The 18,294-nt window shown below is 50.6% G+C and overlaps 1 protein-coding gene across 1 annotated transcript in view; it reads right to left on the reverse strand.

Moving 5' to 3' along the window:
- Positions 1–637: 637 nt before the first annotated feature.
- Positions 638–18,294, reverse strand: part of GALNT15 (polypeptide N-acetylgalactosaminyltransferase 15) — a 102,755-nt gene continuing 85,098 nt past the window's right edge. Inside the window, exon 6 of the mRNA XM_086939921.1 lies at positions 638–763. Within this exon, the coding sequence (XP_086796047.1) occupies positions 638–763 (126 nt within the window). The remainder of the gene's footprint in view (positions 764–18,294) is intronic.

Below are 18,294 nucleotides of genomic sequence, written 5' to 3' on the forward strand. Positions count from 1 at the left end.
TTTCAGTCCTCAATATATCCAACACACACGTATTCATGTTGTGTCCTTACGTCAGTTTTTAGGCGGCGTATTCTGGAAGGTCGCAGTGCGCTGTGTGTGGCAGCGTCTCCGATATCATCCGACCATGTCACCTCGGTATGGCCGTGTGGGAGATACGGAATTGTAACCAGCCAGAAGGCTCATAACATTTTCCGGTATACAAACTGCCCTGAGGAAGTTGTGGGTCTCTTGTCCTAATCGACGAAACATGTGTTGGCTGGAGCTACTACAAGAGAACATTAAACTGATCCATATACAGCATGATTGTTTCTTTACTATAAGTGATTGACTTTGAACTCTGTTTATATGTGCGCCAGGGCTTGATATATATATTGTTGCACAGATCCTGACATCTGTATTGTGGGGTGTTGGGTGATTACCCCCTCCCTGAGCACCATATACCTAAGATAGGTAATATTAGATACACCGGTAAGAGTGAGCGCCACTCCCACCTAGGGCATAATCAGCCCACTTGTATTCCATGCTAGCATACAACCTGAAGGTCTGGAGTAAAAGTATACACTGCAGGCATGTGGTGCTGGTCAAGCATCTACAGGGTGGAGCAGTTGGCAGGATCTCCTTCCTCACCTTGCAGAGGTCAGATCCTGTTCTCAGGAGGCCTCAGCTCAGGGACAATGGTGGACAGAAACCACTTGAAGGGCCTGCAGCCCGGCCTCTTCAGGAGCTGTTGGTGCTGGGTCCAGTCCGCAGTCTGTGGGTCCGTCTGGAGGAGAGAAATGGTTCAGATAAGATGTCAAGCAATTACTTGAAAAACTAAACAGAAAGCAGCAATTCTCCTTCAGGTATCACAAAGAGGCGCCATGAGCGAGAGCAAAAACTAGACATAAAGCAGAAACTTTCAAATTGCAGACAGAAAAGCGACCTTACACGAGAGAAAAAACACAATGCAGACATAGCATAGAGTCATGATTAGAGAGAGAAAACCAAACACAAGGCCGGAACCGTGCAACCGCTGACATAGCAAAGAGTCATGATTAGAGAGAGAAAACCAAACACAAGGCCGGAACCGTAGAACTGCAGACATAGCAAAGAGTCATGATTAGAGAGAGAAAACCAAACACAAGGCAGGAACCGTACAACCGCAGACATAGCAAAGAGTCATGATTAGAAAGAGAAAACCAAACACAAGGCCGGAACCGTACAACTGCAGACATAGCAAAGAGTCATGATTAGAGAGAGAAAACCAAACACAAGGCAGGAACCGTACAACTGCAGACATAGCAAAGAGTCATGATTAGAGAGAGAACACCAAACACGAGGCAGGAACCATACGACTTCAGACATAGCAAAGAGTCACAATTAGAGAGAGAAAACCAAACACAAGGCCGGAACCGCACAATTGCAGACATAGCAAAGAGTCATGATTAGAGAGAGAAAACCAAACACAAGGCAGGAACCGTACAACTGCAGACATAGCAAAGAGTCATGATTAGAGAGAGAACACCAAACACGAGGCAGGAACCGTACAAATGCAGACATAGCAAAGAGTCACGATTAGAGAGAGAAAACCAAACACAAGGCAGGAACCGTACAACCGCAGACATAGCAAAGAGTCATGATTAGAGAGAGAAAACCAAACACAAGGCAGGAACCGTACGACTGCAGACATAGCAAAGTGTCACGATTAGAGAGAGAAAACCAAACACAAGGCAGGAACCGTACAACTGCAGACATAGCAAAGAGTCACGATTAGAGAGAGAAAACCAAACACAAGGCCAGAACCGTACAACCACAGACATAGCAAAGAGTCATGATTAGAGAGAGAACACCAAACACGAGGCAGGAACCGTATAACTGCAGACATAGCAAAGAGTCATGATTAGAGAGAGAACACCAAACACGAGGCAGGAACCGTACAACTGCAGACATAGCATAGAGTCATGATTAGAGAGAGAAAACCAAACACAAGGCAGGAACCGTACAACTGCAGACATAGCAAAGAGTCACGATTAGAGAGAGAAAACCAAACACAAGGCCAGAACCGTACAACCACAGACATAGCAAAGAGTCATGATTGGAGAGAGAACACCAAACACGAGGCAGGAACCGTATAACTGCAGACATAGCAAAGAGTCATGATTAGAGAGAGAAAACCAAACACAAGGCAGGAACCGTACAACTGCAGACATAGCAAAGAGTCACGATTAGAGAGAGAAAACCAAACACAAGGCAGGAACCGTACAACTGCAGACACAATTAGAGGGACAACAAAAACGCAAAGGCAGCTACCATCCCAAAACAGGCACAGCAAAGTAGAAGAATTAGAGAGAACAAAAACCAAACAAATTATCTACAGTTCAGTTGCAGGTACACAAAGAGGGATTATAAGAGAGAGCTCAAAACAAACAACCCAGCAACTGTCCAACTGCAGGTATTGCAAAGAGGGAGATTAAAACAGACACAAGGCAACACATAACCAAATGCAGACATAGAAAGGAGGGAGTATTTACAGAGCATAAAAGTCAAACACAAGGCACCAACCGTCCAACTTCAGGCAAAGCAAGGATGCACTATTAGAGAGAGCAAAATCCGAACACAAGGAAACAACCATCCAACTGCAGGCATAGCAAAGGGGGGTGTTATTCAAGAGAACAGAAACCAAACACAAGGCAGCAATTGTACAAACGCAGATATAGCAAAGAAGAATTATTGGTGAGAGTAAAAAACAAAGTAACCTGCAACAGTTGAGTTGCAGGTGCACAAAGAGGGAGAACAAAACCCCTTGCACTAAGCAGCATAAACCCAACTGCAGACATGGGAAAGAGGGATTATTGAGAGAGAGTTAAAGTGACATGCAAGGCACCAACTGTAGGCATAGCACTGAGAGAGCCAAAAGCAAACACAAGGCAGCGACTGTCAAACTGCAGGTATAACAAAGAGGGATTATTTCAGAAAACTAAATGCAAGGACCAGACAGTGATACTCCAACTGCACATACAGGGCAACCATTGGAGATGGCAAGAACTAAGCACGAGGCAGCCATTGTCTAGACACAGACACAGCAAAGAAGGATTATTAGCAGGAAGAAAACATTCAGAAAGCAGTTATACACCACCTGAACTAACTGTAAACGAACAAACACCAAACACAAAGCAGAGAAGAGCTTAAATTGTAAGTAATAATGACTATGGGCCCGATTCACAGAATGAATTTAAGACTCAATCCTGAACTTACTACTATTTTGGTATTCACAGAATGCACTTACTCATTTCGGTATTCACAGAAGGCACTTACTCATTTCGGTATTCACAGAAGTTAGTAGTCCTAACTTTAGGACTCCTAAATGCCTTCTGTGAATACCGAAAGTCTTAAAATTAGGATTTTCTCAATTTAGTAGTAGTAAAGTTAGGACTCCTAACTTTTGGACTCATTTCTGGGTGGTGATATGCCCTTACCAGAAAAATAGGTGGACCCTTTACTACAAGGAAAGAGATTTATTGGTTCCATGTACTGCTGAGTAATTTGTAAATCTTGGATGCGTCATGACCTCCTCTTTGGATATGTTTTGAGTTCTTCAGAAGACTTATGCTCATGCTGCTTGGAAAATGACATGTTTGGTGCACAACTGGGAAATCAGAACTGGTAGAGGTTCTTCTCAACAGCTGCAGAGTAACCTTTCCTAAAGGTTCCCCAGTACCTTGAGTACCTCCCTTGGCTCACTAGTACCACAGCGCCACCAAATGGCCTGTGCACCCAGTATTTTAAAGCAGGTTAGTTGCGCTTTCTCTTTACTTGTTCTCCCAAGGCCCTGGACCTTTACCTTGAAGCCAGCAGCTCAAGGTAGAAGGTAAATCTCCAGGGTGCTTAAGGGTCATTAGAACACTGGAAAGTTTGCAGCTCCATTGGCGACATTGAAGCAGGCCAGGGGTTATAATGACTGGTATAGGAGCACTCTGCTCGGGGCGTGGCTTGGATGCCGAGGAGGTAGGCAGCGTGAGCTCGGAGCTCCGTGCCCGATCCCGGAAAATATCCTGAAAATTCATTCGAACCCCGAGATAAAGGACACTATCCGGTACTGGACGGTACTGCGGAGGGTCCGGGACCCACGGAGGACGACACCGAGCCTTCCCACAGCAGTATCTCAACTTTGAAAGCTGAACTCAGCCGAGAAGTCGCGGACCCCAAAATGGCGGCGAGGGCATGAGATCGCTTGTGACGGAGACATCTGCCCGGAGACCCACTGAAGACCGCTCCCGGACACGCTAGAGGTGTTGGCGGCCGCGTCGCGCCTCTCCCCAGGTGCCGGATGGACGTTGGGCGCGCCCTTGGGCGGTGGTTGAGGACCGTCTCCTGATTGGGGCGACAACGGTGCGACAGTGACCCGGAGACGAGAACCCCGGACCTCTGGCGCATCTGGCGCTGGCCGGGCCGCGACCGCTCGGTGCTTCCTGCTTCTTGGTGACATTTCTGGGCCTGAGAACCCGGCCGGAGGACGGTGTCCGGCGACGCTCGGAGGGCGACCAAGAACACACTTGAGGACCACCGCCCATCCCGGCCCAGATGGGGAAGCCGAAGGGGAAGGGAGATGGCGCGACCGACACTGAGGCGGCGGAAGGAGCGGAGAGAGACCAAGCGGCGTTACAACGGATGCAGGATCGTATCCTGGAAGCCATCGCCACCACAAAGGATGCCCTGCAGCAAGATATAGCTCAGGTGGCGACGGGCTTGGGCCTCTTGAAGGCCGACCACGACAAACTTAAGGACAGGGTGAAATCCGTGGAGACCACGGTTAAGGACTTAGCCCCGGCCCAGGCAACGGTGAAGGCCCAGATGGCCGACGTGATGGACCGTCTGAAGGTGCTGGAAAGGAGGGCCGAGGATGCAGAAAACAGGAACAGGCGCAACAACGTACGCCTAGTGGGCCTGCCGGAGAAAATTGAAGGCGACGACATGGTGGGCTACTTGGATAACTGGCTGCGGACGGAGGTGGCACCAGAAGGTCTGTCCCCCTTCTTCTCCCTGGAGCGGGCACATAGAGTTCCGGCGCGTCCGCCAGCCTTGGGCCTTCCTCCTCGCCCGGTGGTGTTCAAGTTGCTCCATTACCGGGACAGAGACTGGCTTTTGCAGAGGGCGAGAGAGGCAGGGCCCTTTCAAGTGGAAAACAACAGAGTCACCATGTTCCCGGACTACACGTTTGAGACTCAGCGACTCCGGGCAAACTTCCTGTCCCTCAAGCGGGAGCTCCGCCAGGAAGGCATCAAGTACTCCCTGTTGTTTCCTGCCAAGCTAAGAGTGGTGGTGGATGAGAAGTCTTTATTCTTCACGACCTCCGCGGATGCATGGGACTGGTGGGACACTTATAAGGCGGGAACGGACGGTGCTAAGGCCAGGGAGGAAGAGGCTAAGGTGGCGAAGCCGATCAGGCAGTCCCAACGGATCAGAAGGAACCGCAAGAGGACCGGGAAACCTTCGATGTCGCAGACGGAGGCGGAGAGGCAGGCGGCCCTACAGGCGGTGGTGGACTTATCTAGAACCGCCAGGACTCAATCTGGGAAGGGTACGGATTCGGAGGACCCGGGCACGGGCTCAGAGACAGGACAATCGGAATTTGGTGGAGCCCGGGGCCCTATTGTGACGCCGCAGACCTCGGGAGAGATACTGGAGGCGTGTTGAACTGGTTTGGCGGAATGGACTCGCTGGTTGGACACCGGGGCGATGGACCCGCAGCAGTGGAACAATATTGATTGAGGTTTTGGGGAGCTGTAATGTGGGGATTGTGGGGTGGAGCGCGCGGGGCTGATTTGTTGGAGGTCTTATAGCATTGAGCCGCGCCTTACTGGCCCCTAAGGTCATCGCAGTGGGGACTGCGAATATTACCACCTTTCCTTGAGGGGTAGTCGGGAGTGTTGGTTTGGATGGGGGTACTTCCAGTTGCGGGGGGGCCTGTCCTGGGGGGGTGGGAGTTGCGAGCAGTTGGGGTTGCTCAGGGGGTTGTAGTTGTTGGAGGGGTTTGGCTTCCTGTTTGGAGAGGGTGGGGGGGGGGCCCGTGGTCGCGGGACTTATGCGAACACTGTTCTTTGCTGTATGGTCTGGTTGTGTAGGGGGGAATGGCTAGTACTGGAGCGTTGAAATGTGTGACCTGGAATGTGCGGGGTATGCAGTCCATGACGCGCAGACATAAGGTTCAGGCGTACCTCAAGCGTAGGGGGGTTCATATAGCGTTTCTGCAGGAGACGCACCTAAATAAGCAGGAAGGGGCGGCTCTACAAAGGCGCTGGAGGGGGCAGTTATTCTACACGACATTTTCAGCATTTGCGAGGGGGACATTGATTTGGATACGGGCGGGGGTCCCCTTCCAAGTCTCAAAGTCGTCGATAGACCCAGAGGGCAGGTATGTGGCGGTGGAAGGAAGGCTGAGAGGCAGGATGATCTCTCTCTGTAATGTGTATGCTCCTAATGTAGACCTGCCCGCTTTCTTGTCTAACATCTCGGGCAAATTGGCGGGTTATTTGGCAGGGCCGGTCCTCTTGGGGGGGGACTTCAACTCAGTTGAGGATGTGCTACTAGATAGGTCCCATCCCCCGCTGCGCGCGTCCCCAGTACATAGGATCGCCAAGCGTAGATTAGAATGGCAGGAGAGCTGGGCCCTCACGGATGCATGGAGGGCGATGCACCCCACCACTAGGGACTACTCCTTTCACTCGCACCTGCATGATTTACATGTGAGGCTGGATGCGTTTCTTTGTTCGGAATGTGTGCTCCCCGCGGTGGGAGGGGCGGAATACTTGGCCAGGACGATATCGGACCACAACCCCTTGTTGATGTCTCTGGAATGGATGGTGACTGTTAACTGCGTGCCAACATGGCGCCTGCAACCTGACACCCTGGACGACTTGTTGTTCAGGGAGGCCCTGAGTGAACGTATTGAGAGGTATTTTGAGGAGAACAGTGGCTCGGCTTCCACGAGGGCGGTTGAATGGGATGCTTTCAAGGTGGTGGTGCGGGGACACTGTATTGGGCACACGGCAGGGGCGCGGAAGACTCTGTTGGATGACTTAGATAAGGCTGAGACACGGCTGAGGGATCTCGAGAAGAGGCGCCCGAATCACCCTGAACTGCAGGAGGGGCTTAGCGGGGCGCGGGAGGGGCTGGCGGTAGAGCTAGTGCGGCTGCGTAGCTTCGACCATAAGGCGTACGTGACGAGGGCGCATGCGGAAGGTGATAAGGCGGGGGCGATGTTGGCTTGGCTTGCTAACCCTATCCGGGGGGGAGGGCCGATCATGAGGATCCAGGAGCCAGGGGAGGAGCCTTGCCACTCCCAACCCGGGATCCTGAACAAGTTCCGAGCTTATTATGAGGGGCTCTATCTGAGTGGTGATACGGGAGGGACGGAGGAGCTTGAGGAGTTCTTGGACGGGCTAGAGTTGCCGCGAGTGGAGGACTCGGAGGCAGAAGAGTTAGGGCGGCCCATCTCCCTCGGAGAAATAGGTTGTGCTGTAAAACAGATGGCTAGAAACAAGACCCCGGGCCTTGACGGTCTACCGATCGAATTTTATGGCAAATACCTAGAGCATCTTGCTCCGCGGCTGCGCGAGGTATACAATGAGGCGCAGGAGAAGGGCCGACTCCCGGGCTCTATGTGCGAGGCCCTTATGATCCCACTCTTGAAGCCGGGCAGAGAGGGTGCGGCGCTGTCCTCGTATCGTCCGTTGTCTATGTTGACGACGGACTACAAGATCCTTAGTAAAATTCTGGCCAACAGATTGCTAGTGCACATGACGGGCCTGGTTCATGGTGACCAGTGCGGTTTCATACCGACACGCAATACCACTCATAACATCCGTAGACTCACGAGACTGATGGGTGCGGACTGGCCAGACACCGTCTCCCCATTTGTCCTGTCCATTGACATTGAGAAGGCATTTGACAGCCTCGAATGGGGATACCTGTATGAGGTGATGCGTCGCTTCGGGTTGGGAGACGGATATATACAGTGGACCAAGGTCCTCTACACTGAGGCGGTAGCGAGGGTCCGGGTGGGTGCACTGATCTCAAGACAATACCCGATTAGGCGTGGCACTAGACAGGGTTGTTCCCTATCCCCGCTACTGTTTGCATTGGCAATGGAACCCTTCGCTGCGGTAGCCAGACTGGGCCGCCACTACGCAGGTTTGCCTTTTAGGGGGAGGCCACACCTCATCTCCCTATATGCGGATGACTTGTTGATGTTTTTGGCCGATGCCGGCGCCGAACTTCAGGGGGCGCGGAGGCTACTGGAGCAGTTCGGTAGGTTATCGGGCCTGAGGGTCAACTGGCCTAAATCCTGTCTGTTTCCCCTGAGGCCGGGAGAACCGTGCCCACTCACTGCTCAGGAACTCCGGTGGGAGCCGCGCTGCCTACATTATCTAGGGGTTTATGTTTACCACGCCCCGTCCGACCTGCTGGATGGCAACATAACTCGCTGTATTAACGCCCTGCGTGGATCTATGGACTTCTGGGCGACTCTACCGCTCTCCCTGGCTGGTAGAATTTCCCTGCTTAAAATGATAGCCCTGCCCAGGCTTTTGTATTATTTTAGGACACTGCCGGTATGGATCCCGAGCTCGGTTTTCAAACGCCTGAGGTCACTGATCATAGCGTTCCTGTGGGGCACGGGTAGGAGGCGCATAGCGCTCGACACGCTGTTACGCCCCAAAGATGAGGGAGGTATGGCAGTGCCGGACTTCGAAGGATATTACCTAGCCGCGCAGCTGCAGACTTTTACTCAGGAGGTGGCGAGAGTATATAGAGGTCCCGAGGACGCGAGAGTCGAAGGCACCCCGCGACACGTTCTGGCCTATATTACGCTGCACCAGAAACTCCGAGTGGGAGACCTGACGGTCGAGGAGCAGACTTTCCGGCTATGTTGGGACCGGGCCCGTAAGCGGGCGGGTGTCCGCCTTATGTATGCCCCCGAAATACCGCTGGGAATGGTCACTGCCCTCCCACATGGAGGTGACTGGTCACGCTTGCTAGGGTGGGAGGAGGCGGGAATACACGTGCTGGGTGACCTCTACGAAGATGGGGTGTTGCTGCCGTTTCGGGACCTGCAGGAGAGATTTGACCTACCGAGGGGTGACTACCTGCTGCACGCGGCAGTCACGGGCGCCATGCGAGCCCACTGGGGGGAAGGGCTGCAGGAACCAGGCACCTCGATGGCTTGCCAGTACGCCATGATGGCGGCGGGAACCTTTAAGGCCGTCACGTGCCTGTACTCGAGGATGCAGCGGGAGGCCTTGCAACCTTTGGCAGCCCTGAAGGCCAAGTGGGAGCTGGACCTCCAGGTGGAGATACCAGACACGACCTGGGGCCAACTGCTGAGGCGGGCGCGGAAGAGCTCGAGGAATGCCAGGTTCCAATTGATCCACTTTTATGTTATCCACAGGGCATACCTCACGCCCGGGAAAATCCAACAGTACTTTGGGGCGACCGACGCTGCTTGCCCCAGATGTAATACAGCGGGGGCGGATCTATGTCATATGCTGTGGGATTGCCCCTCTTTAGGCGACTATTGGCAGGAAGTTGGGCGGGCCCTTAACGGCGCGACGGACAGGGATATCCAGTATACTAAAGCAGTTGGCATCCTACACTGGTTCCCACACACACCTAGAAATACGATGTCAAGTAAATTTATAGATTTAGGGCTTATCTTGGCCAAGCGGGAGATCACACGAAATTGGAAGTCCAGAGTGGGGCCCACGTATAAAAGATGGTATGGGGAGTGTCTGAGATGGGCCGCGTGTGATAGTACCCTACGATACCAGATGGCCTGGAGGTCGAATGACGAGAAAGCACTGGAAAGGGCGACTGCATGGGAGGTGATGGTGCAGGCGCTCAGGGATGTGGACGACGAGGGGCAGGATGGCGAGAGCGAACTAGCTGGAGCAGACCCTAACACTATACAGGAGAACACACCTTAGCGATTGTTTGCTTCCTCCTACAACACACCGGGCACTAATACATGGTTACTCAAGCGCAGCGCGACCACGGGGGAGAGCGGGTAGGAAGCTGGTTTGGAGGGATGTTGGGGCACCGAAATTTGGGGAGGGGGAGGGGCGTAAATCACAAAAGCATTCCAGGGTTATGTGCAAAATGAAGCGGTCGGACAATGTAAGAAGTACGAGACCAAGACAGAGATGAAGCCACCCGCGTCAAGAGCGGGGTGATCCCTCCGGATGAAGATCGAATGTCTTCAAATGAATCAGCTCATGTCGTGCTATTTTTGCTGAATATCTTGTCTGTACATTCATATTGGTGATGCAATAAAAATGATGTTAAAAAAAAAAAAATAGGAGCACTCTGCTCTAACATTCCAATGTATGTTTTTCTGTTTCTCCTCCAGTACTTGCCAAGTTGTCTCCTGTTGCCAGCGCTGACCCCCTTGACCAGCCGGGCTTTGCTCCGCCATTCCTCTGACTGCAGCGACCGGCCGGGCTTGGCTCCGCCGGTCTGGCTTCATCCCCCAGGATTCCACAGGGGGAAGTGACGACCCCTGAAGCAGCGCGCCAGGCGGCGCATAAAGCATCGTCAGGGGCCGAGTTCCCCGTGTTCCAGTACTTGCCAAGTTGTCTCCTGTTGCCAGCGCTGACCCCCTTGACCAGCGGCCGGGCTTTGCTCCGCCATTCCTCTGACTGCAGCGACCGGCTTGGCTCCGCCGGTCTGCCTACATCCCCCAGGATTCCACAGAGGGAAGTGACGACACCTGAAGCAGCGCGCCAGGCGGCGCATAAAGCAACGTCAGGTCCCTCGTCCTGCGAGGACGCGCGCGGGACGCGCCGGACTAAGCCCGGGCAAAGGGCGGACAGTCTAAGACAGTCCAAGACTGGCCACGACTGGACTGGACCAGGACTCTAACAAATCTGTGCCGTGAGTTATTGATCTTTGATGTCTTTGTCATTGACTGCCTAAGGGTCAAAGGGTTCACACTTTGATATCTGCAAACTGCATTAGCTTGTTGTAGCTTACCAGGATTGTTTAGCTCAGTCATGTCGAAACAAAAAACGCCCATTACCCCTGCCAACACCATGGACAACTATTTAGTTCAGGTGGTGGCTAAAATAAATAATGAACGGAGGTCCTCCTTGGGACTTAGTGTTTCACCAACATGTTCTCAAAGAGAGAAATCGGGTTTGTCTGTAGTGGATTCTGATACTATAAATGTCATAGAATTACCTACACACTTCAATGTTGACAGTTCAGTGTTAAATGTCTCCACGGTATCCATGGTTTCTAATTTAGAAACAAATGTTGACATAATAGCGGGGGATGACCTAAATATCTCCCAACATGACCTAGAGATAGTGGAGGAATGCATCTCTCCACCAACGCCCATCCCCGCCCCAAGAGCAGCAAGAGGAGCCACTAAGATTCCCCCTAAAAGAGAAGGATTGCGGTCTAGTAGGAAAAGGCCAGCATCCCCCCCAAAAAAAGTGTGTCCGAAGGAAAAGGGGAGGAAGGGGATGGCAGTATAGGATGGGATGATGTCATTATGAACAAGCTCATGGGTATGCTGGATACCAAGCTAACCCGGATAATTAAACCTCTCCTATCTAAAATTGATCATCTTACTGATAAAGTCAATAAATTGGAGACCCTCTTAAAAATGACTAATGACAATGTAGGGGAAATACCGAATCTGATAATAGGCAAACTCGATGAAAAACATTTGACGGGAAACACACCAGCCCCCATCCAGCCAAAACCTAGTATGCAACCAAACATCCCTGCAGTTATGGGCCCCCCAATAACCCCAGGGAATACTACAGTTCCTGACTTTAATCTAGAAACAAACCCTGTGGAGCTAATTGTAGAAGCCTCACCCCTGATTCTCGTTCTTGCCAATGTGCCACCACTGAATGTAGGCCAGATCGAGCCACCAGAGTCCCTAATAAATAAAGTACTGCAATGGTTGACCAACAACATGCACATATCTCCCTGGGGCAAACAAAAGCTGTCAGAAGATTTGTCAACAGCAAGACGGGTAAAGTGGATAGGGAACAAAGCTAAGAAATTTGCAGGAGACTGTGTGGTACTAAACTTTAAGGGTCCAGAAGTAGAACCGGACATCCTGCTCAACATTTCCCCCCCCCCAACGCAGAACGGCAGAAATAATACCACTCACTTTGGACTTCTTCTATAGTAGAAGAGGACTTGTGGCGAAGCCAAGCATATTAAGGACCAAGTGGTCAGTCGTGGGAAATAGAAGGTCTAGGGATGTCCCGATCTGCGATTGTGGGCTAAATTTGGAAAATCGTTTCTCGGCCTTATCCAATCTAAACGATTGCGATTGACTCGCAAGCTTCAAACCCTTGTCCCCCAAAATGCTGAAAATGCAAACTAATAGCTGGGTAGATAACATGGCATGCACACAACCTAACAAGCAGATAATAGGTTTCAGGGAAATTCGAACCTCTAATTCTGGAGAGAAAGACAAAGAAACAGAGGGTATAAATAGAAATAGGGAAGCGACAGGGAGCGAGATGGTATTGACGGATGGAGAAATAATAATTGCTGAGCCTGACGTAAATGTAAATTACGTGGAGAAGGGCGAGATTTTGCCATATCAAGAAACATAATTTCTGTCCCTTGTCTCATGGAATATAGCAAGCGTAGCAAATAAGATAACCACACCAGAATGGGTTGATTTCATTGACCAACAAGACATTATTATGTTACAAGAAACTTGGTCACTGAACCCAACTTTTCGCCAGGGGTACCTAAATTTCTATATACCGGCAACTAGAAACCGTTTAGGACGCCCCTCTGGAGGCTTATTAATCTGGATCCGTCAATCACTGAATTGCTCAATAACACAAAGATCTGTACCAACCAATGACATTCTGGCACTTAACATTGGATGGGAAAATGGTCAATAACTCGCCCTGTTTAATGTTTATGCCAGGGGGTGGGTGTGGGTAAATCCTCAGAGGTTGTAACCATTCTAGAACAGAATATTGAAATGTTAACACTCCAATCCCACATTATAGTGGGCGGGGATTTTAATGCCACATTTGAACCCTTGGGAGACGAGGATAGGATTCTGTCTGAGGAGGAGGACTCCAAGTGGGGAATACCCCAGTTGGAGGTGCCTGTTATTAAAAAATGGAGTGCTGTGGCAATCCAGCTAAAGAGTCTCTGTTTAGCAAGAGGATTGAGAGCGGTAAATGGGCGCTCGCCTTCAGATTTAAAAGGGAGCAATATGTTTGACAATGGTCGAGCGGCTAGCAGAATTGACTACCTGTTATTAGATGTAAGGGCTTGGAACAAATTGTTAGACATGGTTGTGGAAGAAAGATTGGAAAGCGATCACAACCCCCTACGCATGACCCTTTATTCCTACTATGAGACTATAGAGCATACCAATAAAAATGACGCAAGATGTTGTATGTTCAAACAATCATCGCCACCTGAAATGGAGAATGCTGATAGAAGATGTAGCAAAACTAGAGGCCCTTAAAAAATTAGTAGTAGATGAAGTAAACAACATCACGTCCCATTATGGGAAGCTTAAGTTCCAGGACTATATGATGGAGGCTCATAAAAAGCTCTTTAGCAAACTTCAAAGCTTCTTTATTAAAACTGTAGACTCAAATAAGATCAAAAAAGAACAGCCAAGGCAAGGTTGGTATGACAAGAGTTGTAGGTTGGCACGACTTAACTTAAGTACTGAACTGAGAACAGGCAATGCCATAGCAGTCAGGAAGGCGAGAGATAACTATAGACAGACTCAAAAACAAGCGAGGAAACGCTGGGATGAGGAATGCTGGCATGAATTGAAAGAGGCTTGTGCAGCTAAGGATTCTAAGTTATTTTGGGCCACAGTAAAGTGGGAAAGGGGAGGGATAGCTGCGCAGCCACAAAACTATGTTGCTAAAAATAAATGGACTGAGTTTTTTCAACCACAGTATGCCCGAAATCCAGCCTACACCTTCGACCCATCCCCCCTACCCGTCTTTTTCAAAGAACAAATATTCAATGAAAAAGAGGTTAGCAAGGCCTTGGATTGTGTAGCGGGGGGGAAAAGCCCCTGGCATGGACGGAATTCCGGCAGATGTATTTCTATCTGACCGGAATTCATGGTGAACTTATTTTAAATGGTTGGCTAATGTAGTGGCTATGGGAGGGGAAGTGCCCGCTTCCTGGAAGGGAGCGGAAATCATCCCCATATTTAAAAAAGGCGATAAAACCCTGGCTAAAAACTATAGACCCATCAGTCTTATTGATACAGCACAAAAACTTATGGGGCGCTTAGTCCAGAACAAACTGCAACAATGGATCGAGGAAAAAAACATACCGTCACCCTATCAAGCAGGGTTTAGTCCCTTGACTAGTAGTGTTGACCAAGTCTTCTACTTCATAGCCATCTATTGGAGAAATGTCACACTAATAAAGGGGACATTGTATGCTGTTTTTGTGGATCTAAAAGCAGCTTTCGACCTGGTCCCAAGAGAAAAACTGTGGCAGACCTTGGCTGATGTAGGATTAAGCCAGGAATTACTTACCCTAGTAGTCTGCCTTCATGAAATCAATTTTGCTAAAATTAGGTGGGGCAAGCAGGGAGAAGTAACAGAGCCCTTCCCGGTGGAGCGAGGGGTAAGGCAAGGGTGTGTCCTGGCGCCAACTTTATTTTCAATCTATATGAATGGCATTGTTGATCATTTAAAGAAATCCCCAAGCGACGCCCCAATTATAGCAGGTTCCCACGTCCCCGTCCTAATGTTTGCGGACGACACGCTTTTACTTTCACGCACACCGAGCGGTCTCCAAAAAGTGGTTGATGCCTTTGGTGAATTTTGTGATAGCAGGGGCCTTGAATTGAACACTACCAAAACTAAATTCATGTGCCTAAACCATCAGTCCACTTTTAAAGGTGTAATAAAATACAAAGGCACTCCGCTAGAGAAAGTAGATGCTTTTTCCTACTTAGGTATTATTTTACAGGGCAATATGAAATGGAAATCGCACATTAACACGGCAGTATTGAAGTTTAGCCAGCTTGCAGGCGTAGTTGCCCTAAAACATAGAGCCTCGCTGACAAAACCAATAAATTGTGCCCTTGAGATTTACAACATGAAAGTATTGAGCGCCTGTTTATATGGGTCCGAACTATGGGGGTTTTCAAATCTGGGAGAGTTGGGGCGGGCAGAAAATAGATTCCTGCAAGGGCTTGTAATGGCCCCCCAAAGCACACCCATAATCCCATTAAAACTGGACCTTGGCAGAAAAAATATTGAGGACATAGCTAGGCTACGGCCACTTCTATATTGGCGACGTCTGATGGTGACCCCAGAGTTAAGACATTATGCGATAGCCTTGTCAGATGTTGTCAAGTGTGATCGTTTTCATGGTATTGTATGGCTAAAAGAACTACGGGGCCTTCTTGCAAAGTTGAAACTGGAATACCTATGGGGCAACAATGATGTGGCTAGTTTCCCATCGAAAGCGAAATTGAAAGAATTATATTGGGAAATGGTGTATCTAACAATGTTTTGTAAAGGATCCCAATCAAACTTGTCATCCCGCTTTTTGGACATAAAAATGTATCCGTCATGTGAACCATATTGGGATATAATTGATGTGAGAAGTTGGCCCGATATGCAACGTTCGCTATTCTAGCGACCGCTATGTATCGTACCAACGACCCTTATGGTGTTTGGTTGTAAGTCAACCTATAGACCAGCTATCCTAGTAGCGTGGATACGAGCAGTCTAAGGCTAAAGACTCGAGAGGGCGTGTTAAGCCAGCTGTTTACCACACATGTACCCCTTGAACACCCAGTGAAAGGACACCACACAAGTGTTATGAAAATAAACAGGATATTTATTAAGAATCACAACAGCCCTGTACTCTTTATGAGGACAGGGTACTAAGCACAAACCAAATCTCTTTAGCAAATACTTCAAGTGCACAATTTAAAGACAAGTGTCCGAGGACACGGGAAGGTTAAGGTTTCGGGCGGACCCGATAAGGCAAGTCGGAAGCGAGGGACTCGGGACCCTAGAGTAAGGAGGCTATGCAGGCACCGAAATGCCGAGTTACCTAGCCACGAGGGCTGCGGCTGCACAAGTCTTACAGGCGTCGGGGTCTTCGCTGACGAGCCAGGAGCCGGAAGAAAAGGAGTTGCTGGCCGGCGACCAGTGCTGAATAGTTCGTAGAGATCCAAGCCTGGATCGGAGATTGAAGAAACCTGAAAGCAGAGGGGACCAAGTTCGTACTACTAGCCAGTAGTCAGAGGGTACCAGGAAGGCACCGGTTGGCCGTCACCTCGACCAGGTGAGTGGGCGACGCTAGGCTCTGCAGTCTCACGGACCAGGAGGCGTTGTCGGCGACCACGGTGGAGGTGCGAGCTGTCCCACGAAGGATGATGCTGTCGGCGTCGCTGGGCCCAGAATGGGGCAACAAGCCTTGGCAGATCTCAGGGCCACGTGGTGGGCCTAAGATGGCGTCTTGAGTGGACCAGGAGGGTCCGGGGTGCTTCTCGCAAAGATGGAAGCAAGGGCCAGTCTGGAGCAACCAGACCAGCAGTGATGATTCTCGGATGTCGTCACAGAAGGGCACAAGCCAGCGGCTAGTGACCAGACAACGTGCTGAGCAGCGAGCAGAAGGGCCCCACGCAGATCGTGGAGATGCTGGGAGACTGCACTTCGGTGCTGGAGCGGCTCAGGGTCGGGGCTTCTCGGACCCCAGAGCACTCACCAGAGAGTTACCTCGATGGTCGTGCTGGTTTTAAGAGCGTGCAGGTTCTGATGATGGCCGGTCCCTCGAGGTCTCGTCGCACCCACAGATCACAGCTGAGCTGATGACGTGGGTAGAGGTCAGAGGTGCCAGGGAAGCCGGTTCTCATCGAGCTGGGCCGTCGGATTCCTTGAGGAAGGACTTACAGCAAACCGCAGAGTTCTTAGATGGTGCCCGCTGATGCAGGGTGACTACTCCTTAGCCACAAGGGAGAAATCTTGAGAAGAGTCTTGAAGTCCTTTCGTAGAAAGTATTCTTGATTCAAAGATGATCTAATTTGGAAGGGTCCCCGCTCCGGCCTTTATTCTAAAGAAAGGGGTGGGTACATGACTAGGTCCTGCCCTAAGGGTGGGACCAGGAAGGGGGGTAGTTACACCCCTCTCCCCTGCCGGACTTTCCCCAGGCCAGGGCTGGCGCCCCTGGAACTGGTTCTGACCGGCAGATGCGTAGTGAGCACCGGGGTGCCACTCCGCAGTCACCTTCTCGCAAAAGCCCTACCTACCCAGAATACACAAACCCTGTCTGGGACGGTGCGAACACCGCCCTCGACAGGAAACCCTTTGTCCAAGTGCTCCTCGCTGGAAGGACTCCCAGCAGCAGGAGGTCAGACTCGTGTCTGTGGTGGCAGCCTCCATTTTGTGGAGCTGAGGCTTCCGTTAACTTTAACCGGGGTTCATAGTTACGTACATGTCGTGTCCCTCTAGAAGGGCGGAATGCTAACCTCGTCGCTAGGGTTGGTGAGAGGGCAGCACCCCGATTCGTATGACACCTTACTCGACATGTCTTGATAACGCGACACCGAAGTTACCGATGTGGTACGCGTTATCATGGAACAGCCATTGGGTCTTTTCTCCGCAAGCTGCAACCGGCTCGGCTCGGGCCAGAACACAGTTCACACGAGCCCATGCACTCTGCCTTCAGGATTGTCAAGGCCTGCCATAGGAGTGACTGATAGGAACTCGGGTGTCCATTGTATGGTTAGATATAGGCTACTATATCCAAAGCAAAGGGTGATTACACGACTTCGCCCCAGCTGTCATGCAGCCAGTTGTGTCAAATTTAGGAGGCCAGCCAGGGGTGGCATAATACATGCTGCAGCCTCTGGCGGCCCTGGGTACACCTATGCCCTGAGTTACAGGGTCTGATAAGGTGGCCCAGTACCAATTGGTAAATGCACCTAGGGTACATATCGTAATTTAGAAAGAGAACAGCCAGGCTGTGGGTCTGATTGGCAGGCCCACAGCCAGAGAAAGTCGTAAACCAGTGAAACAAAAGCAAAAAATCTGGGTGATCATAGGATTGCAGACCCTACTCTCCTACATGACCCCCCCCCAAACGTCGGAACAACTAACTAACCTTGACCAGGTGAGTCTTCTTGTTCTAAGTGGAAATATCTGGAGAGCCCATCGGCATTGCCATGATCAGTACCAGGTCTATGTTCCACTGTAAAGTCCATCCCCTGTAGGGAAATGGACCACCTAAGCAGTTTGGGGTTTTCACCCTTCATCTGATTTAGCCACA

The sequence above is a fragment of the Lissotriton vulgaris genome, chromosome 10 (assembly GCF_964263255.1).
Source record: "Lissotriton vulgaris chromosome 10, aLisVul1.2, whole genome shotgun sequence".
NCBI lineage: Eukaryota > Metazoa > Chordata > Amphibia > Caudata > Salamandridae > Lissotriton > Lissotriton vulgaris.